The following is a 23,842-nucleotide window of genomic DNA, read 5'->3' as shown; positions in this document are numbered from 1 at the left end:
ATATATAGTTGGTTTGGAATTGATAAAACTTCTACATAGTCCATCCATATATTTGTATAAAAAGGGAGTCATATATAGTTGTAGTTGCAGCCTATGTTTTTGACATTTGACAAACTTTTCGGTAAATTAATTAGGACTAGTAATGCAGTCTGAGTTAACCAAATTTTCAACATAGTTGCATTCATCTTGATCTTTAAATAAATAATTTCTCAGTTCAATTCGTGTTTTTTCCTTGTCAAATTTTGACACATGAAACAGCTTTTTTAATTGTCAAAACTGATGGCACTAATTATTTTACATCAATCATATCGTCGAGTAGGAAAATAAGACAAAGTACTCGTTCCGTCACAATTTATGTGAACATATTTAATTGGATACGGAGTTTAAGAAAAAATAAAATTTTTAAATTTATGGTCCTAAACAAGTCAAAATGGGGCCCAGAGTATTTGTGTGGTTATAAAATTTTCTTATTAAGGATAGAATTGAATGTTTAAGCTAAATTGTTTCTAAATTTAAAAATAATTTTTTTTTTTTTTAAACGGATAAAAAAAAAAAATTCACTTAAAGTATAAAAAGAAGAACAAATTTGTGGCACACGTTGATGCCGTATAGCTGGTGGAGTAAATAAACTAAATGGGGCCGAAGAATCTTTGATCTGCCTACACTGAATCTGGCACGCGCCCTCCACACTCCCCTGTCAAGTATCACCCTTCTTTTAACTTCTCTCTCCTCACATTTCTTCTTTTTATCTCCACACTTCCCAAACCCTTCCCTGGTAATTTCTCTTCACCTTTCTGCAAAATCTTTAATATTTTTATGTACCCCTTTTTCCTTTCCTCTGTAAATTTCTTTTACAAGATTTCATTTTGAATTTCTTTTTGTTCTTCTTGGCATGTGTTAATCTTCGTATTCTGTGCTTGCCTTTGGTTGTTTTAGCTAAACTAACGTGCCATAGGAGAACAAAGTGTTCCTTTAATATAATTAGCATCATAGAAACAATGGTGATTTTGCAAAAATTTTATGGTGGTTATGTGTCTTCATCTAAAGTTTTGGGGTTGTGGGGTGGGTATATGGACTCAAGATTATACTATCTTGGCTATTGAAACTAGAGGAAATTAGGGAAAAGTAATTCTTCTTTTTTACTTCCTCTTTTTGGTTTAACATGTGGGCGGACTTACGTGTAAAGTATTAAGACTTTTATTATTGATTGAGCAGATTTCAAGTTTGTGCTTTTAGAGTGCTATCCTTCATTTCATTTCTTAGAGCCTATTTGGATGAACTAATTTCAAGCCTTTGGAAAGATAGGAAATTATAACAATACAACCCCAGTGACAAAATGTATGATTTTAATTGTAAAAAAATAATTTATAATGCATCTCTAATAGCTGATCGACTAAGAACGGAAGTTTTCAAATGACATCTAAAAATCAAAATTGAAAATGGTCACAAAAATGAGTAGCTGTTGATGTGGAGAGATGCTATTCGTGTTGAGTAGCTGTTGATGTGGAGAGATGCTATTCGTGTTTACTTGAACAGGCTAAATATAATTTGTGTGTGCAAATAGATGGACTTCAATTCATTTGCATTCAAGTGGAGCTTTAAGGCTTTAGTTATTGTGCTATTTTCCGGTTCCTCTATAAGAAAAGAAAAATGTAATGCATTTCTCACATTTAGTTGTTAAATGTACCTGCGAGCTTTCAAGTCTAAAGTGCTCTCCTTGTACTCTGCAGATTCTCATTTGCCTTCTGCCTGTGGACTTTATCGGTGTCTGTCTCTAGATGTTGGGTGGTGTAACTTCTGTTTCCATGTTCACCAATCAAACTGCTAATGTAAGTAATCCTCTTGCGGCAAGGATACTCATATAGCACAATGTTTAGTTCAAGTGTCAGAAATGAACTTGTGTTGGATTTTGTGTACCTTGTGCTAACTACTGCTAGTTAAAGTTTATCACTCTCCTTTGGTATCTGTTAGGCTATGTTCTCCATGGTTCGGTCCCTAATTTTTCATTGTTCTATTCTAGCTTCGCTCTTTTGTAACATTGCTTAACGTTCTTATCTTCTCTTCTGCAGGGCTTTCAAATTGCTTCTTTTTTGTTTGTTAGATCTTCCAACCTGTCCAAGAAGTACTCAATTCCACAACCTTTTTTCAAAATTCCTGGCATTAGGGAACATATTTTCCAATTTGTAGCCAGTAATAATGGAAGCCTTGCCAGAAAGAACATTGTCTTTGCTATTCCAAATGGAAAGGACGATGCTGAAAAAGAAGGTTCAGATTACTATATTGATTATCCAGTTGCCGTTGATCGGAAACAAGATAAGAATTCTTGTGCGCCAGAGATGGAAACAACTTTTTCCTTGTTGCCATGTGGTGAGGGTACTCCTAAAAGTAATGAGATCAATGGTAAGGAAGATGGCTTACTTGCTAAGCTGATTGCTGTTCATTTGCATGTACTGGCAATGGAACAATGGAACGCCTCCAAACTTAAAATGTCCCACAAGTATGTTCTCTTTTAATTTTTTTTATAAATATTTTCCTTTTCAGTGAAGGTGATAAGAAGTATGTCCATTTCTATTGTGAGATAATAAAGGCCTGTTTACCCTCACTTTTTGTCCTCTCTCAGACTCCCAAAGAAGAAATACCAGCAGATAAAGTTATCATTTCTGTGAAATAACAACATAAATTGAAACATGTAGGAAGCGCGTGGTTGAAAGATCTAATGGAAGGCTATTGATATGTGATGAGAACATAGCTAGCATGGAGGATTTAGCCAGTAGAATACAGACACATAATCAATATGTGTTCTTCCTTTTTATTGATGAAGTTTTTTGGTTTACTTAAGTACTTTCATTTACTGTATCTTGAGTGTTTTAAAATAAACTTGAATCATTACGCATAATGATTGAGAGTGGTTACACTGAATACCTGCTCTGTATCAGCTTTTCCACCAGCAATTCTACTGCGATTTTCCCTGCTTGATCATATATTCTTGCAACTAACTTGAGATTCCATGAATGACAGAAATTACTTGGTCAGTGCGACAAACCTAATTCATTATTTGGCATTGAAAAGCCTTGACGTAGAGCAGCTTGAAGAAGAACTTTCTTCCATTGGTCTCCTGAATTTAGACACAATTAATCAACATGTTCTTGCAAGTCTTTCTGCAGGCATCCGGCTGTTAGATAACTTGAAATATGATTCTTCAAGTCGTACTGTCTCATATAGTGAAGGAATCTCTTCAACCAAAAGTCTGGACAAACAAATCAACGGGGAATTTTCTATTAGTACACTAAGGAGGAGGGCATCCCATACTGGAGACCTGTTATTGGGCAGATTGCCAGAGAAGAGAAAAACTCATATCATGGTAACAGTGGGCCAAGAAGCTATAGAAAGTGAAACACTAGTGAAAGATCTTCTAAATGCTGGAACTACAATTGTTCGTATCAACTGTGCCCATGGAAGCCCTGAAATTTGGAGTGAGATCATCAGAAGGGTGAAAAGAAGCTCTCAAATCCTTGAAAAGCCTTGTCTAGTTCTCATGGACTTAGCTGGGCCCAAGCTTCGAACTGGAACGCTGCAGCCCGGTCCATGTGTCTTGAAAATATCTCCCAAGAAGAATGCTTATGGTCAAGTGATATGTCCTGCCCTAGTTTGGCTCTCAAGCCCAGGAGCTGGTTCTCCACCTGCCCATGTATCCCCTGATGCTGTTCTACATGTGGACGGTGAAGAACTTCTTAGTAAGCTGGAGCCGAATGATGTTGTGACATTATCTGATGCTCGTGGAAAACAAAGGACACTGAAGATCTTAAGCAAGTATCCTGTTTTCTCCGGCATTGGATTTATGGCTGAATGCAGCAAGACTGCTTATGTCAAGTCAGGTGCAAAATTGTTTATCAAGGACAAGAGAAAGAAATTTTCAGCTGGACATGTAGTAAACATTCCTCCTCTCAAGCAATTTATCAGATTAAGGGTTGGTGACTTGCTGTCTATATCACGAGATAGTCAAAATGAAGAAAACAAGTTGAAGTATTCTTCCACTGGTGCTCACAGGATAACCTGCTCATCTGGATATGTTTTTGATTCAGTGAAGCCCGGGGAACCAATTTCTTTTGATGATGGGAAGATATGGGGTATTATTAAAGCAACTAGCACTTCCGAAATTGTTGTATCAATCACCCATGCAAGTCCTACAGGTAGTAAACTTGGGTCAGAGAAGTCCATAAATATTCCACGGAGCAATATTCGGTATGAAGGCCTCACTTTAAAGGACCTTATAGATCTCGACTTTGTGGCCGACCATGCAAACATGGTGGGGGTATCATTTGTCCGAGATGTCAGTGACATTCTACTGTTGTGCCAAGAACTTGAGAAGCGGAAAAGAGGGGACTTGGGGGTTGTTTTAAAGATTGAGACAAAAGGAGGATTTGAGAGATTGCCGCTCCTACTACTGGAGGCAATGAAAATGCCAAATCCTTTAGGCATCATGATTGCCAGAGGAGATCTTGCTGTAGAGTGTGGATGGGAAAACATGGCATATATACAGGAGGAGATAATCTCCGTCTGCAAAGCTGCTCATGTTCCTGTCATTTGGGCAACACAGGTCCTGGAGTCGCTCGTCAAGTATGGGGTGCCCACTAGAGCTGAGCTTACTGATGTGGCAGACGGAATGAGGTCAGTAGTCTCTTTGCCTCTGTGTGTGTGTGCGTGTGTGAGTGCATTTTGATTCCCATCTTTCCTTTTTGGGTTTTGAGGAGTTGAGTCGGGAGTCGAGGAGGTTATAGTCTGGCTGCTTCTTTATTTTCTCTATATACTTAAATGGAGTTTAACAAGTGCTGGAACTTCTAACATTAAAACGTGACATAACTTATCAAGTGAAAAACTTGAATGCACTTTTCTTGATCAGTTATTTCTCAAAGAAGTGAAATTCGCTCAGCACATATGCATAAGTTTTAACTAGTTTTGAGGCGTGGAAACTTGTGAATGCGCGGATATACTTGTCAATAGTAGGTGGAGTGTACATGGAGAAAGATAAAACGCATCTTCTACTGGAAATATACTTGAGGCTGAGATTATATACAATATTAAAAGCTATAAAGGAACCAAGTACAGAGAGAAATAGTTGTCCCAATAACTCATGTATAGCCCAAAAATTGTATGCTTATAACTAATCTTTGAAACGGAGTTATTTAGAAATTGATGCCAAATAATCGGCAAAGATCTTGAATGTTTTAAAAATCAACTGTGATCACATTTATTCCTAGTTAATAAGCATCTCTGTGTGTGTGTTGGGGGGGGGGGGGGGGGGGGCTTGAGGTGGGTAACAAGGAGTCCCTTCTTCATTTGAGGAACCATCTATAATATGTCAATTAAAAGTCAAAGAATGAGTATTAATTGGATGATGGAAATAACCATGGAGATATATGGGGCTGGTATGTCTAACTTTGTAAGAGTAAATTTGCTTTTTGTTGATCTTGGACCCCTTTTGCTTAAAACTGGTATTTGGAAGGACCAGTTTGTGGACTGAGATATTGGACTGGTGTTGAGTAGGACTTACTAGCTCATATACAATCAACAAAGAGACTTTTCCCTTAAATCAGTTAACCAATGGTGTTGATAAAGAAATAAATGCCCTTGTCTAACCACTTATCCTCAAACCAACTTTGCCTGCCTAACCCCAAAATCCTCCAAATAATCTCAAATAGGTGCTGTTGTTAACTCGTATTAGAACTGTAGTAGAAACTCGACCTTTCCTCCATTTTACTGTGAATGTTTTTCGATAGCACGACCCATGTTTAATCCGTTTTCTTATTGCAGGACAAGTTGTATCATGTTGAACAAGGGTAAATGCATTGTGGAAGCTGTTGCTTTCTTACACAGAATATTGAGCGATCACTCCATGAAGCCAAATGCGGAATTTAAGCCTCTTGCTTTATCCAGCCATGACTCTTAGTGCTTTGACCGTACGAGTAGCTGCTGATATATTCTCCCCACTCGTATACATCAATATTAAGCGAAACCAAACAATTAGTAGTAGTTTACAATCCTATTATCTTAACAGTTGAAGAACCATGTGAGACCAGTGTTCAAATCTAAACTAAGACAAAAATACGAAGTGATCTCTTTGTTTTCCCAAATCTTTGGAGGTACTGCTAATGTAATTCTTGGTGCTTGTACTTGTAGAAGGTGGCATGTAACTGGTGAAATAGTCGAAGTATGCGCAAGCTGGCCGAACACCGATGTTATCAAGACTTCTTCCTAACGGCACACTGTATATAATCTTGAGATGGCCAATGTGAACAGTAAGTGGTATCTGTTGATGAAATGCCATTGCATGGAACTGAGGAATGGGCGGATGCTTAAACATAGGTGGATGTGGGACACAGAAAGAATAGATTCAGGTGCTCCTGAGTCAAGAGACTCTTCTCCCTAAGTAGCATTTTTGTAAAAAGTGATTTTTTGTTTTTTAGAGATGCCCTTGATGATTCAGATCTACCCCTTGCATCTTCATCCTTTTGAAAGCCAAGACCATTCTTTTAGATCTGCATTAGTCCTATTTCAGGTGCAATGCCTCTTCAGCTTTTTTCAAACTTGATGGTCAAGTTCCCTGCGACTTCCATAAATACGTTGGGAAAGCAAGAGAATGCTTTGCGTTTTCTTATGCATGTACATCACACCTCCTATGGTTGTTACCAAAGCTCCGAGTGAACCCAAAATGGGCCATGGACTTGGATCTACCAAGTGATACATTAAAAAGAAAGCCTGTTGCACATTATGGAGGGACAAAAATCCATAGGTACTACCAATAAAAAAGTAACATCACAATGATAAAAAAAAATATTCTGATCTGGGGCTCAAGATAAATGGCTTATTCCTAGTAATTTCATTGGTAACCCAGTTGAAGTCACACGGGAAGCATTAGGTTGACATCAGGTGTAACTCAGCAGTCAGCAGCAAGCCCGGTCAAAACAGATGATATTGCTTGTTAACTCTTTCTATCTGGTGAAAGACTTCTGGGGTAGATAGTACTTAAAAAACCAATTAGTCATATTCTAAAGAGCAATCGCCATCAGCCTTTTTCCACAGTTAAAAAGAATATGAAAAAGGAACTTTGCATGTGTTAATTTGTTGATGTTGTGCAAAGAATATGAAAAAGGAAATTTGCATGTGCGAATTTGTTGTGCATCCGTAGTTCTGATAAAGAAAGGAGATTTAAGTTAGTTGACGATCAACATAAAATTAATTAATTTATTAGGCAAATCGACAACAGTGAATACATAGAGACATGCACCGGGAATAAAAGAGGTCCAGATGGAGCAAAATGTGAGGGTTTGTATATGATACACCTCAAGGAACACCAAAGTCATTCACAAGATCTCAAGCCAAGGAGCTTCACCAAGCATTGGGATATCTTGGAAGCATTGGCCATTGAAGGTATACAATGTGTTGAGAGTGGAGATCTTGGAGGAGCAGGAGACTTGGATGATGACCACGTGGAAGGCCATGCCTACATGGATGGTGATAGGCGCACATGTGTGCCCCCTTGATGACTTGGATGCAAGTATGTGGGCCTAGGCCATGCTCGCCAATGATTGGAGACTTGGGTTATAAGATTTCCCTTGTGGGCATAGTAATTATTAGTTAGACCCATTAGGGGTACTTATGTCTTTCTTACCTTATTTGGACCTAATATAAATAACATATGATGGGGTTATTTATAGTTTAGCTTATCTTTTAATATTGAAGAATTGTGAGGAGCATGTGTTTCCAACTTATTGATTCAAACTCTTGCAAGGTGTATTCACAAGAGTAATCCTATAGTTTAGGTTTACTAAGTATTATAATTTGTTGGGTAATTGATTATTTCAATTATTTGACAATTACTTCTTTGTTGGGTCTTCTCAATTTCTATCATGTCTTTAATTTCTTCAATTCCGTACTTAGATTCGTATCAGTATAATTGACCATAATTGGCTTGGAATTGAGGTATTTATTGTTGTGGATTCTATAATAATCTGGTAAAATGGTAGACATCATTTCTTTTGTACAAATACAATTGCTTTCTTTCCATCAAGCCTCGAGGCTTGACGAAATTGCCAATATATGTATTATACACAAAAACGTGGCTAAAAATGCACTCAATCATTTACAACAAGACCACGTACTACAATTAACTAATGGCAGTTATTTATCTTCTGCAGTAAAATCTGGCTCTGTTGGCTTCTGAAGCAGAATGGGTGATATCCTGTCTGGCACCCTTGCTTTCTTTGCAGTATTGCGCCGCAAAGCACGGAGTGCATTAGCAGCAAATCTTGATGCATAAAAGGTAGCACCCAAACTTGGTGAACTGCCACCTTCATTTGCCAATGCATCTTGCAACCTGTTTTCTTCTTCACGAAGAGACTCTTCTACCTTCTTCCTGCAATAACTCCGCCATGCTGCTTGTATGAAGCAAGCTGCCCAAGTTCTCCATTGGCCTGAGTAAAACCTGAAAGTGTGGCGGAGCTGCTTACTGTGAAGTCGTCGGAACTGAGAGGCTACAAGCTTTAAATCATCAGCCACTAAAGCAAATGCTTCAACTTCTGAGAGTGCTTGGGCAGTTCTAGTTGAGATTGGTAGGTTAGTTGACGAATTAGGGTCAAGAGCCCAAGTAAGTAGCTCCTCTCCACAAAAATCACCAGCTTTTAGATGCTCAGAGTTAAAAAAACCTGTCCTCCCTCCATTAGTGGTTACAGACAGTAGTTTGCCCCTCATTACAAACAGCATCGCATCAACTGGATCACCTTCACGAACAATGAAGCTGTCCTTGGTGAATAGCACTGGCTTCAGATGGTCGCATAATGCATCTAAGAGTTGTTCATCCATTTTTTCAAACATTGGCACCTTAAAATATTCATGCATAATCAAAATCAAGAACAAATAAACAGATCATAAGAACAGAAAACAGCAATCTTTTGACTATACTACTCTTAGAAAAACTCACTTTTTATATATAAAAAGTCATCTAAGATATGATGCCAACCATTAGAGGGGAATAAATCACATTTGTAATGACCCAACCGGTCATTTTGACTTTTAGAACTCCCTTCCCTAAAATAAAACTTTCCGTATGTGCTTTTAATGATTTATGACTTGCGGGGATGGTTGGTTCGGGATTTGGAAGTGTTTGGGTTGAAATCGGAACACTTGGTTCCTTAAGTTGGCTTTAAAAGGCCAAGTTTGACTTCGGTCAACATTTTGAGAAAACGACCCCGGAATAGAATTTTAACGATTCCAACAGCTCTGTATGGTGATTTTGGACTTAGGAGCGTGTTCGGAATTTTATTTGGAAGTCCGTAGTTAAATTAGGCTTGAAATGGCTAAAATAAGAATTTAAGTTTGGAAGTTTGACCAGGGAGTTGGCTTTTTGATATCGGGGTCGGAATCCAGTTCCGAAAATTTTCATAGCTCTGTTACGTCATTTATGACTTGTGTGCAAAATTTGAGGTCAATCGGACTTGATTTGATAAGTTTCGACATCGAATGTAGAAGTTGAAAATTCTAAGTTTCATTGAGCTTGAATTGGAACATATTTCGCGGTTTTAGCGTCGTTTTAGGTGATTTGAGGTTTCAAATAAGTTCGTATGATGTTTTAGGACTTGTTGGTACCTCGGGTGAGTTTCGGATGGTTAACGAATCAAAAGTTGGACTTAACGACCTGAGGCGAAGCCAGGGACGAGGCTCAGTATCGAAGCCACAATCGAAGGTCCAGCTCGAGGGCCATGATCGAAGGCAATGCTCGAGGGCCAGGATCGAGACCCAAAATCGAGGGTCACAATCGAAGGCTCAGGCTCGATGCCATGATCGAAGGACCAGGCTCGATGCCATAATCGAGGCCATGACCGAGGTCCAGGCTCGAGCCTGTGATCGAAGCCACGATCGAGGCCTAGGCTCGAGGGCCATGATCGAAGCCACGATCGAGGCCCAATTCGATGCCCAGTTCCGAAGGCTGCCTGGGCAGAATTATAAAAGAGGGCATTCATCCCATTCACCATTTTTAACAAATTGGAGCTTGAGCAGAGGCGATTTTGGATAGATTTTCAAGGAAAAGCATTGGGGGTAAGTGATTCTAACTCGGATTTAGTCTATATACATAAATATATCATTGTTTTCACCATTTAATTAGTGTTTTGAGATTGAAATTTGAAATTTTTTTGAAATCTCATAGAAACGAATTTTCAAGATTTCGGTATCGATTCGGAGTCGGATTTGAGTGAAACTAGTGTGGTTGGACTCGTAATTGAATAGGTTGTCGGATTTCGTAACTTTCTCCGGATTTCGAGACGTGGGCCCCACAGACGAAATTTTAATTAATTTCGGATTTTTATTGAAAAATGTAGTATTTTCTTATGAAATTGATTCCTATAATTGTTAGTGATTGTATCGAATTATTCTTGGCTAGATTCAAGCCAGACAGAGTTGGATAATCGTGGAAAAGGCCTTCTGTTGGATTAAATTGGAGCAAGACGAGGTAAGTCTCTTGTCTAATCTTGTGAGGGGGAAATTACCTCATAGGTGATTAAAATTAAATAATTGTTGCTAATTGTGGGGGCTACGTACGCACGAGGTGACGAGAGTCTGTGCGTAGCTACTATTAATGCTAAAGTCTGGGTAGTTTAGAACTCAAAGCATGAATTATTTGTGTAAATTGTATTCTTTGTTTAATTAATATTATTTGATATATATATATTGTGAATTGTTAGATAAAAAATATTAAAGGATGGAAATCTCATATACTTAATTTTTTGTTTAAATTAATTAATCATCTAATTGATAAGAGAAATTGTTCTTCCTCCTGAATTTATCTTTATAATAAATATACTCTCATTCCGGAGGTACATAAAAAAATGTCTTCCTTTCTTGTGGAGCGGGCCGAACGCCTCGGCAGGATAGATGCATCTATGGATCGTGCCGCACGTCCCTCGGCAGTGTACACGAAACTCTGGATCGGGCCGTACGACCTCGGCAAAAATCGTGCTTGATAATAATAATTACACGATACTTGGACAGTTTATTGCAGCTTGTAAAGGTATTTGATAAATTGAAAATTTATTAAAATTGAATTGCAACTTGTATAGCTATTTGATAAATTGAATTTTTTTATTGAAATCGAAAGATTTAATTAATAGATTGAAAATTGTTGCATTTGAAGTATTTTTTTTATTATTATTTTTGCTAATTGAATAAAATTAGTATTAACTCTGTGAGTCATGCTGATTTGAATAATTATAATTTATGTCATTTATTATTGTTGACCTTTAGTGAGTGTCAAAGTCGATCATCTCGTCTCTACCACTTCGAGATTAGGCTTGATACTTACCGGGTACACGTTGTTTACGTACTCATGCTACACTTGCTTCACTTTTTGTGCAGGATCTGAGACAGATACTAGTGGAGGACCTATCATCGCACATCCTCGTTATCCAGGGGCGTAGTGGTGAGCTGCCTTTCTGTGCCGTCCTGCAGCTACCAGTGCCTCTTCTTGTAGTTTTAATTCTGTCTATTTTCATTTCAGACAGTATTTGGAGTTTTGTATAATCTACTAGATGCTCATACACTTGTGACACCAGGTCTTGGCACACACATTGGTAGAATTTGGTGTAATATTATTTTTCTTGGATTTAAATTTTATCGATATATGTTTAATTTATTAGTTGGCTTGCCTAGCTGTAGTGTTGGGCGCCATCACGGCCTATAGGTGAAATTGGGTCGTGACAACATCTGTATTTGCAAAATAAGGGTGAACCACAGTCAAAGAGCAGGAGTGACAAAACTTACTCTCATGAGCAAAGCTAAACAAAGATGACGCTTTATATCTCTCCTGAGGTCTTTCGGAAGGTTGTGAATCAGATTCTCTTCATCAACACCCCTAGTTTCCTGCCACCTGTATTGCTCATAGTGCCTAATCCGCTCTCTGAGGTTCTCAGGGAGCAACCGATGTGACATCCACTGTTCTGCATCTCGTCTTTTCACCCTCATCTCCTCTAATCTTAATGTTGAGGATTGCAGACATGTCTATCACATACAAGTATATTAGTTGATTAGAGCCTGGGATGAAAATTTTCAAGTTTGACGACTGAGTAAAATGACACTGTTTCAAGAAGCCCTAAATCCCTGCACCCATCATTTAATAATGCAACTGATTCACACTTCACAGCCCATGTTTATTCCAAAAAGACGTTTCTACTGGGCATCATGGCCTACCATAAGGTTGACAAAATCGCAGTCCATGAGGTTGTTTATACACATAAGACGTACCAAAAACCTTAGTAAGTCAACGATAATTTTTTTTTTCAATTAAACTAATTTAAATAGGTTGTGACATGACAGAGAAAGGAGGTGCCACCAGAATGAGAACTTTGCCATGTAAGTTTTATTTCTTGAGATAAAATCTTGGATAGCTATTATTTTGAATTGTACTGTCAAATGCCGGCTTTAGAACTTCCAGAACAGTGTGAAAAACTAAGAACCAAAAACTACCTGCATATTGCCAATGAGAAAGGCAAATAGCACCAGGCCAGCGATGGAAATGAAAACTGCAAAGCAAATTTCCCAGATGAAGGTACTTGTTTGGAGGTTTTGACCAAGGGAACTGCAAAATAAAGGAGCAAGGTTTTTGGTTAGAATAACCACAGACAGAAAACTCAATGAAAGTGAACCTTTTAAGACACAACTCAAAATTCTATTAACAGGACATCCACAGCTATCCTAGTCAGGAAAGTAAATTATCACCATTTATTTAAAAAAAAAAAAAAAAAAAAGCTAAACATATCAGAAATGCCTACTGGATATGTCAACAAGGCTGAAAAGAGACACAGTAAAGAAATTAATCCTTTGGCAGTGCATCAAGTTTTCGGAGATTCTTTTAACCTTATCGACCTCAATGGAAGAGCCTTTGCTTAGTTTCTTTTCCAAAGCCAAATTTGGATTAGAGATACACTACTAGGTGTGGGCATTATTTGGTTTTAACCCAAAGAAACAGACTGAACAGAAAAAATTTGATATTTCCAGTTCAATATCTTTTGGGTTATTCTTCAGTTTAACATTAAAAGAGAATTGGGAAAATACATAAGATGCACCCTGAACTTGTCCCCAAAAGTCAGTTTCCAACTCAACCTTTACGGGCGTTCCTTTTCCACCCTATACTTGTCCGAAATGAATTTAATGCCTCCCCGAAAGATGACGTGGCAAAGAGAAAAAAAGAATCTTCTTAAACGCGAATGAAGAGCCAAAAAAAAGGTTTAAAACTCATTAAATTGTACACGTGTCAAATATTTATTGGACATTATGTATCTAATACACTTAATTAGCCGTGACCCTCTTTTCTTTTCTTTTTTCTTTCTTTTTCTTTTTCCATTTCTTTCCCCAACTTTTCTTGTCTCTCCTCCTTTTATTTTTCTATCAGCAAAACCTCCATTGATGTCGATCCCCCTTCCTCTTCCTTACAGAAAATTAAGATGGAAAATTAATCAAAGAGTCACATTTGATTAATGAAAACCCATGAAAGGATTTACATGGAAAAACTCAATTAAACTATAAAATCCGATGTTGGCCGGAAAAATTCCTTCGACGCCGGCGAGCTTCCATTTTCTCTGGTCAAATTCCAATAACGTTCATATCTCTCTTTTCAACCCTTTTCCTCTTGGTATTACAATGCCAAAAATCTTAATTAACCTGAAAATTATTTATCTAAATTAAAAGTTTTTAATTGGGGTGAAGAGATTTTCAGAACAAATATAAGGAAAGAGATGCAAATTTATAAATAAAAAAAATAAGGAAAAGGAGTAAAATTTTAAAAAAAAAGTTAAAATCAAATTGAATCTGGTGTGGTAACATGTGGCCCAGACATAGGGAGAGTGTGCAACACCTTCCACTGTGCGACTGGTTGTATATGTCTCAAGGAGGTATTAAATTCACTTCAAACAAGTATAAGGTGGAAGAAGAACGTCCGTAAAGGTTAAGTTGGAAACTGACTTTTGGGAACAAGTTCAGGGTGCATTTTATGTATTTTCCCAAGAGATTTCAATTTTCAGTTTGGTTTTTCGTTTTCTGGAAAACAAAAATCTGTTTAACTGAAAATATGCGGCCAGAAGAACACGTGATAGGGTAGGTTTAGTCTGCTTTGAATATTAATGTCTACCCAACTGCCAGTAAAAGACTGATACAGAACATTAAAATAAGTATCTGATTGATAACCTTTTTCATTGGAAAGCAACAACAAAGATCTTCGAAAGAGAGCCAGAGATGAAAATGTTGTTTACTTAGTGTCTTTGTCTCTGCTGAGATTTGAACCGTTGTGCTCTTATTTGTTTAATGTTGTAGATATTTCTATTCAATTATTTATTGATTTAGCCTACCTCTTTTTTGTTGGTCCAATTTCTTTCAGAGAAAGAATAGACCAATTTTCTAAGTGTGAAAATTAGACTCAAACAGGAAAACCAAAATGAATCGAGGTTTTTTCTATTCTGTTTCAATTTACTTATAAACTAAGACCGAAAATAACCGAACCGAAAAAATGAAACCAAAACAAACAGTTATAAACCATCATTGTGCATGTCCTAGATGATATTGACATACAAGTTGAAACATCCCCCAACCCCTTGTTTACCAAATCCATCTCTCACTGTGTCTCCCCCCTCACCCCAAGAAAGAACCCCCTGTCCCTCACCTATGATTCCTCTCCTTCTTACCCTTGCTATTTTCCATCACCAGACTGAATTTTCTTGAATGGTATCTGTTGTAAACCTAAATAAATAGATAAAGTATCCTCTCTCTGAGGCTTAAAATTTCAGACAAGCTGGTCACCAAATTCAACATAATATCAACGGACTTGGTTTCAAGTCTCACCGTCATCCATCAACATAAATAGTTTCACGTGCTTAGTCCCAAAAAACAAAAAAAGAATAAGCCAATATGTGACAGGACGTATTGCACACCTAAATTAATAGGAGTAACTAACAATATCCTCCCTCTAATAGTTTGAGCTATTAGATGAGATGGTCACAAAATTCAACATTATAAAACCAATAAAAACCAACCGAGTGATCTAGCATCGCAAAGTCCAAAATGCTCAAGCTACGCATACACTATTCTACAAAGGAGTTTCTTTCTATTGTTGCTTGAACTTTTAATAGATGGTTAGTAGTCACCAGGGGCGGATCTATTAAGGAGGAAAGGGGTGGCACGCACCCCCAAACCTCGGCCGAAATGTTGTAATTATATGTATACATACAGACAAAGTTGCCAAATAGAATTAAGTGGCACCCAGCTCAGCAAAATGGTGTTGGGTGCCGCTGGCAAAGGTTCTGGTTTGTCTCCCAAGCGACGGGAGTTCGATCCTAGCCTTAAGCACATTAATATTTTTTCCATCTCATGCATTTAGGACAAACTGGAGACCATGTTGTTTTTTCTTTCTTTTTCTTTACTATCTATTGACTATTTACATTTAATTAATTCTTCTCTGCTTTTATCTTTTATTAATTCTTGGTAACTTTATCTTTCTTCTTCTATAAGTTATAAAAGTTTCTTCCTTCCAAAAACCTTCTCTTTCCCATCTTGTAGAATCATTTTTCAAGAATAATTCTTCTTAATTTATGCTATCAAAATACATAAAAGTCTATACACTCTATTTCAACTTCACACTATTTTCGCTTCGTATCTACTGTTATCATGTATCAATAGATAGTAGAAAACTGATTTTTTTTCTAGGAGAACACCTTCAATGTAATTATTTTTTCGTTTGATTGGTTTGTCCATATATAAATCCGATAAGACGAATAACCGACCCGAAATAAAAAATAGATCAAACTGACCCAATAAATATCCTATTTGGACCATGTAAATACAACACGTGTACATTAAAATTAGTGTGGCACCTGGAACCTCCAAATCCTAGATCCGCCTCTGGTAATCACTACATAGTACATGCAAATGTGGTTAAACAGAAAAACACTTGGGTATAAAGATCTAACCAACTTGTTTTTTAAAATGCATAAAAGAGGCACAGAGTGCAGGCCTACCTTAAATTTTGTAAACCCCACCAGAAACAATAAAAGAACTTCTGTGGAAAATCCATTGGTCCCACAACACCTGATTGGAGAGCGTCAAGGAATATCCCAAAATCAAATAGCGTTGCATTTGGTGTCTCTATAGGGCAGGAACTGTTCAGCAATGTTTTAAATTTTGTATGATCATCATCACAATACAATGAGGCATGATGACAGGGAGAAGAATTTCCACAAGCTTGTTTCCAACAAGTAGTTTCGCGTTCTATAGAAAACAGATACCAAAAGGCTCCAAGTACCTAAAGAGCACAAAGCCACTCAATTCTCAGTCTAATGAGTCCAAGATAGTATAGAATAGAGAATGATGTCACCGATAAAAAAAATACAATAGAGAATGATATAACTATTTCATAATACTACTGATATCTGCTGGCGTATCATAAGTTTATATGCCAGGAAAATCTAAGATGGCTGAAAATCCATAACTTTTATTTCTAAGATTCCAATTAGTCAAAATAACAAAATTTTAAAGGACACCTTTTAGATAGAATCAACCATAGGTAACTTTGGGTAACACAAATTTGAACAACAGAGTAGATAGTATACCATCCATCAGAATTGTAACTCAAGGTTATTGCAAGCTTACATGGCTGGCAAGCATATAAAGGAAGAGATTGAAAGCAGCTCCAGCCCATGCTGTTTCAGTGAGTATGCCAGATGTTCTTGTGACTTCCTTATATAAAGGATACACTCGAAGGACCCTTGGAATATATTGGAAAAAGACAACAGACTTCAGCAAATTCTTGGTATTCAAAGATCTTGAACCCCGCAACTTAGGAATTATAATTAAAATTACAACCTGAAAATACATAAAAGGATAAGAGTAAGCAACTGAACATAAATTTCTATTTACATAGGAAGTAGGTAAAAGCAAACATGCAATATAATAGGGAGATCTAAAGATACATGGAGCGCGAAAATGCTCCACATCATGAAAATCTATGATCTCCATGAGATACGATACATTGCCTGCTTGAACCAGAATAATCTTTTCACAAAATGTACCAACCATGAGTTATTAAAATGATAAGACTCTCTTCAATAGAAAGCCAAAGTAATGTTTTGAAGGGAAGTCACTTGCACCTGTGGTAGTGGTAGAACTGCAAGAATGTCGATCAAGAAGTAAGTGGATAAGTATCTCTTTGCTATCTCCCAAGCATCCTCAATTAAAACACCTCTTCCAAATACACGTGATGAAGGAGCAATGAAACCAGTTCGAAATTGAAGGGCAATATGAAGAAAGTAAAATATATCAGTAAAAGAACGCAAAACACTAGCTGTGACCTCCAACGTTCTGTCTAACCCCAGGCATTTGTTGTCGTTATCAATCACTGGAATATAAAGGAACAAAGGATCCAAGGAGATAGCAATTACACAGGATAATACAAATATTTTGTTCCACTTTTGAAGAAAAGGTCCTTGAGGATCAAGAATGTTCTTTTTGGATCCCAAGCTTTCTTCCACAAAACCACTTAAACTAGATTTTACAGCTTGTATTATGCCTTTGGCCCTCCATTTACCAGATTCCAAGCCATTATGTAATTCGTTGGAAGCTATTACAACTTTACTTCGGTGGACTCCACCTTTAGCATGAAAATTTCCCTCAGAGCTTTTCTCTGATTTCCAATCCTGAAACCTGCAAGGCGACCAATTTAAGTATTAAAAATACAAGTTGGCATTAAACATGTCAGCAAATTGGTGCAGTTATATAACATCTATACATATAGAAAACGAAAAAAGAGAATAGGCCATGCTAAAATTTACTTCGTTAAGCTTTTTCATAAATATCAAAGTTACCCATTTAAGTAACCAAACATAAATGTGCTTGGACTTCCCTCTTAATTTTCTGTTCTCATCCAATTTCAAATAGGTAAGGCTATGTAGGCTTTCTATTGTTTCCCTCCAGGTCTAGAATTAGTCTATTTTCCACTTATAAACCTCTAAAATCTGTTCATTTGTGTTATTTACATTCAGAGAGAAACTACTAAAAGGTCTAACCTGGAAAAAGCATTTAGTGGATTGAGAGGAAAAAAGGGGATTGCACAGGTTCTCAGAAAACTGACCTCACAAACTCCGCTTGCCGGTGATTCATAACTTTAGCCAATGCATCAACCTGCTCAATGCGGAAGATTGACTTCCAGAATCATTCTAGTGGCAACAAGTTTCTTGATGAGAACTGTCTCGAGTAGCTCCACGAAGAGCTAAATACCATTCCCTGAAAACATTAGTATGCTTGTCTGTCAGATAACTACAGTTACCACCAAACAAACAAACAAAAAAATCCTTTTAAGACAGATTATCAAACAAAAGAAACTAAATGTTTTCGACGAAGTAACCAAATTCTTTAAGATGCATAAAGCTTTGTCACAAAAGTTTTTTAAATTAGGACATACACTAGTATTGTAAAGTCTAACTTATCCTTTTCATGAGAGAGGTAGATAAGTAGTTAAACAGGAAACCAATAACACATGAAATAAATATAGAAAAATAACTGGAAGTTAAAAATGAATTTGAGGTCAAAGGCATTGAATGCTGTAGAAAAAACAACAATAGTCAGTTGAAGACATCGTCGAAAATTTTGCAACCAGCAAATTTCTACATAAGGGCAGTGCCGCACCAAAATGCAATACCTTGATAAAAATAAAACATAATGAACTTGTCAAAGTTGTAACCCTCAATTCTAAATAAATTGGGGTCGACCAGATGAAATATTAATAAAATTGGCATTTGGCGATATTTAAGTTGGCTATCAGCTTACCAAACCTCCTCCTCTGACTGGAGTTGACCGAATTCAGCAAAATCTGAAAGCAGAAATCACTTAATTATCCGTGTGGAATGCTGATCTTAAGTTGAAAAGAAAGCGAAGCATGGGAGTGAAGAAAGCAAACCAAGTAAAGTGAGATTAACTATGTTCACGAAGAATCCACACTCTGTAACAGCAAGAAACAACTAATTTTTTAGAAAGCGAAGCGGATTTATGGTTCTGGTCTGATTTTGAATTGTAATTAAGATACATACTTGCAACTTGTCTGAGATTTCCTTTCTGGTTCATAGGAGAGAGAGAGAGAGAGAGAGAGAGAGAGAGAGAGAGATTAGTCGGGAGAGTCCACGGAAGTAGAGAGGATCCTGACAAAGCCTTTGTGAGTCCTACTCTTATTAGTTTTACCGGGACCCACTCGGTGGCTTTTCAAACCGGTATCAGCTGTCTCTGAAAACCACACAGGGCAACGTCCACCCCGGCGTTTGCCTAGGATTTTTCCTCGTTTCTTCTTTCTTCCTCTACTTATTACGTGTGTCATTTTCTTTAAACTACAGATATGTACCATCAATACTCAAATAATAATTACAAGTAACTATCAGTATTAGGCATAAATTGGTAATTTTTAAATTATGATAATTAATTGGTTATAACTGATAAAAATGAACAGAAAATACAACAACAACAACTCAGTAAGATCTCATAAGTGGGTTTGGGAGGGTAGTGTGTACGCAGACCTTACTCCTACCCGAGAGATAGAGAGTTTGTTTCCGAAAGACCCTCGGCTCAAGACGACAAAAAAAAATACTATATCAGTACCATCAACAGAAAAATCAAGAAATAATGATAGCAACATAAGAACTAGAAAATAGATGAAAAGCAATAACAATAACCAGTAAATAAAATCCGGCACAATGAAAATGGAGAATAGTGTGAACACAACATTAACCAATACCAGTCGGAGACACAACCCCATCAGACTAGCCTCAACTAGCTCCTAACCTACAACCCTAATGTGCGACCTCCACACCTTCCTATCAAGGGTCATGTACTCGAAAATCTGAAGCCACGTCATAGTCTGTCTGATCACCTCTCCCCAATACTTTTTAGGCTGCCATCTACCTCTTCTCGTACCCGCCAAAACCAACCGCTCACACCTCCTAATCGGGGCATCCGAGCTTCTCCTCCGTACGTGCCCGAACCATCTAAGCCTCGCTTCTCGCATCTTGGCATCCATAGGAGCCACACCCACCTTCTCCAGAATATCTTTATTCTGAATCTTATCCATCCTAGTGTGCCCGCACATCCACCTCAATATCCTCATGTCTGCTACTTTCATATTCTGGGTATGTGAGTTCTTAACTGGCCAACACTCAGCCCATACAATGTGGCCGGTCTAACCACCGTTCTATAAAACTTACCTTTGAGTATCGGTGGCACTTTTCTGTCACACAAGACACCAGATGCTAATCTCCATTTCATCCACCCCACCCCTATACGGTGTGTGACATCCTCGTTGATCTCCTCATCTCCCTGGATAACCGGCCCAAGGTACTTGAAACTGTCTCTCTTGGGGATGACCTACGATTCAAGCCTCACATCCATGCATGCTTCCCTCGGCTCCGCGCTGAACTTTCACTCCAGGTATTTCGTCTTAGTCCTGCTTAACTTGAAACCCTTAGACTCAAGGGCTTGTCTCCAAACCTACAGCCTCGCGTCTCATCTATCAGCACTATGTCATCAGCGAATAACATACACCAAGGCACCTCCCCTTGAATATGGCGTGTCAGTCTGTCCATCACCAAGGCAAATAAGAATGGGCTGAGCGTAGATCCTTGATGTAACCCCATAACAACCGGAAAATGCTCTGTGTCGCCCCCCACTGTCATAACCCGAGTCTTAGCTCAATCATACATGTCCTTGATCACCCTTATATAGGTAACCGGCATACCTTTAGCCTTCATGCATCTCCAAAGAACCTCTCTAGGAACCTTGTCATACGTTTTCTCCAGGTCAACAAACACCATGTGTAGGTCCTTCTTCATATCTCTCTACTGTTCTACCAACCTCCTAATAAGGTAGATAGCTTCCGTAGTCAACCGCCCCGGCATGAATCTGAACTGGTTATCAGATATAGACATCGTCCTCCTCACCCTCGCTTCTACCACCCTCTCCTAAACTTTCATCCCGGCGGATACCCGAGTGTTGTCCGGACCGGTTGACGTGGCCAGTTATCTTTGCTGCTTGGTGATTGAAGAGGATCATGTGAAGATGAATGAGGTGAGTGCATCGAGCCTCTTCAACTAGGCACAATAGGCCCTGAACCAAGTATGCTTCTCTTTCTTCGTTTCTTTAGTGTAGCTCATTTAACCTTAGTGTATCTTCATGATCTCATCAATTTGTTTATCAGGCCTCGATGCTTCATCATGAAAGCTTCCATCAGTCTCGGATGGAAGTGAGCCAGCTCGAGTTCGAGCTCAAGGAGCAGATCCGCCAGAAGGACTTGTACAAAGCTCTCAGGAAGCAAAGAGAAGAGGCCCTCAAGGACCTCCCCATTCTCCAACCTGAGATGGAAAAAGTTCAAAAGGAGGCCTCGTCGGTGAAATGAGAGCATGTCGTACTGGTCGAGAAGGTAAGGATATTTGAGATTAATAACGATATGTTAAGAGTAGTAGCTAACGTCGCAACCTTGCAGGTCTACGAGAAGATAGACCTGATCGACCAACTCTGGGCCGAGATGAACGAGCTCAAAGCTTCGGCCGAGACGTTGAGGAGCAGGATTGACCTTCTGGCCTTGAAAAGGGAGGTTACGAAAGAGATGTTGGCATCGGTCAAGGACCAGCTCAGGGTGATGAAGAATAAGGCCGACAAGTGGTCTTGGCTGAATGATGAGCTTCGAGCACAACTGGGTTCGGGCGTTTCGGAACGGGACGACCTCAACCGGGAGTATACCCCGTTGAAATCTAAGTTAGAGGCGGCTTTGACTGATTTCTCCGAGGTCTAGGATATGTTGGCCCAATACAAAAATGACTTGGAAATAGCCGATGCCCGCTTAATAACAAAGGCTGAATTTATAAAATGGCTATCCCGGAGGGAGACCCTCGAGGAGATTCATGCCTGGGGGTTCGATCTATCAGCCGGGATTGAAGAGGCTAAGAGGCTCGAGGCCGAGGCTAAGAGGCTCGAGGCCGAGGCTAAAGAGATATATGAGCTCGAGGGTTCCGACAGTGAATCGGGCTCTGGTGAAGACTAGGCGGGGATGCCTTAGTTTATTTTTCGTTTTCTTTTGTGCATTTTTTTGTTTATTTTGAGGCCATTTTACCGTGCCTTTGTAAATATTTTGGAATATATATTAATATTTCCCTTCGACTATACTGTGTCTTTTACTTTTTAGTATCCGTTTGCAACTCTTTATTTGAAGAATGTCATTAATGCCTTAGCATAAAATTGGACATAATTTAGAGTGTTTGTTCCTCAAAGCCCGAATGAGGCCTGATTTCGATAACAACTCTGAGTTGCATAGGCTTCAGAATATCTGATAAAAATAAAGACTTTAAGATACTTGAATGCTTCAATTGGACATGATGGTGTTTTGTCGGGTGACCTTTTTTAATAGGTTTTAATCATATGTAAGGACCTTACTTTCTATGTACGGACTCGGACATCTCCGAGCCGTTTTAAGTTGGCCGTAGCTTTTCATGTTTGGGCCATGCCTAATAGGCTTGGTGCCTTCGGGACTCGATAGCCCGAGCTATCCGATTTTATTATCGGACAACAGTCCCCGACTCGGGGAGGCCCGTGGGCTCTAGGATTTTGGACCCTTATTTTTTATAAATAACTTAACAAATATATCGATGGTATAAATGGAAAGTGATGAAATATAAAGGGCAAATTTCTTTCATTACTTTGCATGTATAGTACATGATCGAAGGCGCAAAAGCTTTCTGCCATGGCAAGAATGAGCTAAGCGTGTACGATTCGTTTGAACGTTGACCCTTAAATGAATTCTAATATTCAAGCCTTTGATTTTAATATCAAATAAGAATGCCTTCTAAGGATCCTAATTTAGGTCATGATAGCTCCCCCAGTATTCAAGGCTAAGCTCGTGAGGGCTCGAATACTATCTGTCTAGTACGGGTGGTCAACAATTCCGGCCTCAAGCTGGTCTTCAAAACTAAGGTAGCACATTTTACTATTGCCTCGTTAAAAACCTTGTCGTAAAACCCACTTCGAAAAAAATCGGTCCAAGGGAAAAAGAGTACAACACGTGCTTTCATACCTAATTGTCAATTTTATCCTCCACCGAATACATGCATGAGTTAGTCCAAAGCATAACAAATTTCAAAGGAAATTATGTTCGTACCTTAGCAGTAGTACCGCTTTAAGTAATGATAAATTGAAATAAATAATGATAAATTAACCGTAAACCACATGAATTGGATGATTTCAGCTTAGGTAAGCGAGTTGCCCTTGAAATGAGTGCACTTTTGTTGACACAAAGATACAAAAGAGTAAGAACTCAGAGAATGTATTGCTTATCATTGTATGTTATAATGCCCTCAATGAATTGCCAAGTCCCCCTTATATATTAGGGGAGATGTACCTTTTAAGGTATTATTTTATTGTTCTATAAAAGGCAAAAGTCCTTGATTTGTTGACCGTTGGTTCACTTTTTTTGAGTCGTTCCGTGATTTCTTTCATAATGATTGGTTAATGGCGAGAATTACGGACCCCTGTCGGATGAGTTTACAAAGCTTTCTCCGAAACTGTTAGAAACAGGATCGGTTACGACTTCGGTAAACTTGAGGGCAAATCTAATGGTTTCGATGGCTAACTTTGATAATGCTTTGGGTTCGTTGACAATCACCATATGCCGATCTTGGCTAATGGTGTTAGATGTCAGATCGATCTTCGAGCTCGACTTCACCCGATCACAGATATTTCGACCCTGGCCTAATTAGGGAGTTCGGAAGCTCGATCGAATATC

General features: G+C 38.4%; 2 protein-coding genes across 4 annotated transcripts; one reads left to right on the top strand and one right to left on the bottom strand.

Annotated features, from left to right (window-relative positions):
* The first annotated feature begins 625 nt into the window (after nt 1-625).
* LOC104094846 (plastidial pyruvate kinase 4, chloroplastic) lies at nt 626-6,489 on the top strand. 3 transcript variants are annotated; one of them, XM_018770310.3, is made up of 6 exons: nt 626-775; nt 1,731-1,829; nt 2,070-2,497; nt 3,019-4,668; nt 5,812-5,957; nt 6,178-6,489. In XM_018770310.3, the coding sequence occupies exons 2-5, from the start codon at nt 1,779-1,781 to the stop codon at nt 5,945-5,947; spliced, it is 2,265 nt and encodes a 754-aa protein (XP_018625826.1). In that variant the 5' UTR covers nt 626-775; nt 1,731-1,778; the 3' UTR covers nt 5,948-5,957; nt 6,178-6,489. The 3 variants fall into 3 exon arrangements, with proteins under 3 accessions (XP_018625826.1, XP_009599139.1, XP_009599140.1); XM_009600844.4 differs by having other exon boundaries at nt 5,812-6,489; XM_009600845.4 differs by lacking the exon at nt 626-775 and adding an exon at nt 805-1,652 and having other exon boundaries at nt 5,812-6,489.
* Nucleotides 6,490-7,975: 1,486 nt separating this feature from the next.
* Nucleotides 7,976-19,364, bottom strand: LOC104094845 (cyclic nucleotide-gated ion channel 1-like). Its single transcript, XM_009600839.4, has 8 exons — nt 18,856-19,364; nt 18,161-18,312; nt 17,181-17,733; nt 16,684-16,896; nt 16,053-16,336; nt 12,514-12,625; nt 11,812-12,048; nt 7,976-8,877 (listed from the first exon to the last, which is right to left on the bottom strand). Exons 2-8 carry the CDS (start codon nt 18,187-18,189, stop codon nt 8,179-8,181), a joined length of 2,127 nt encoding a protein of 708 aa, XP_009599134.1. The 5' UTR covers nt 18,190-18,312; nt 18,856-19,364; the 3' UTR covers nt 7,976-8,178.
* Nucleotides 19,365-23,842: the final 4,478 nt, after the last annotated feature.

Source organism: Nicotiana tomentosiformis, chromosome 6, assembly GCF_000390325.3.
Source record: "Nicotiana tomentosiformis chromosome 6, ASM39032v3, whole genome shotgun sequence".
Taxonomy (NCBI): domain Eukaryota; kingdom Viridiplantae; phylum Streptophyta; class Magnoliopsida; order Solanales; family Solanaceae; genus Nicotiana; species Nicotiana tomentosiformis.
This window is presented reverse-complemented; position numbering and strand designations above follow the sequence as displayed.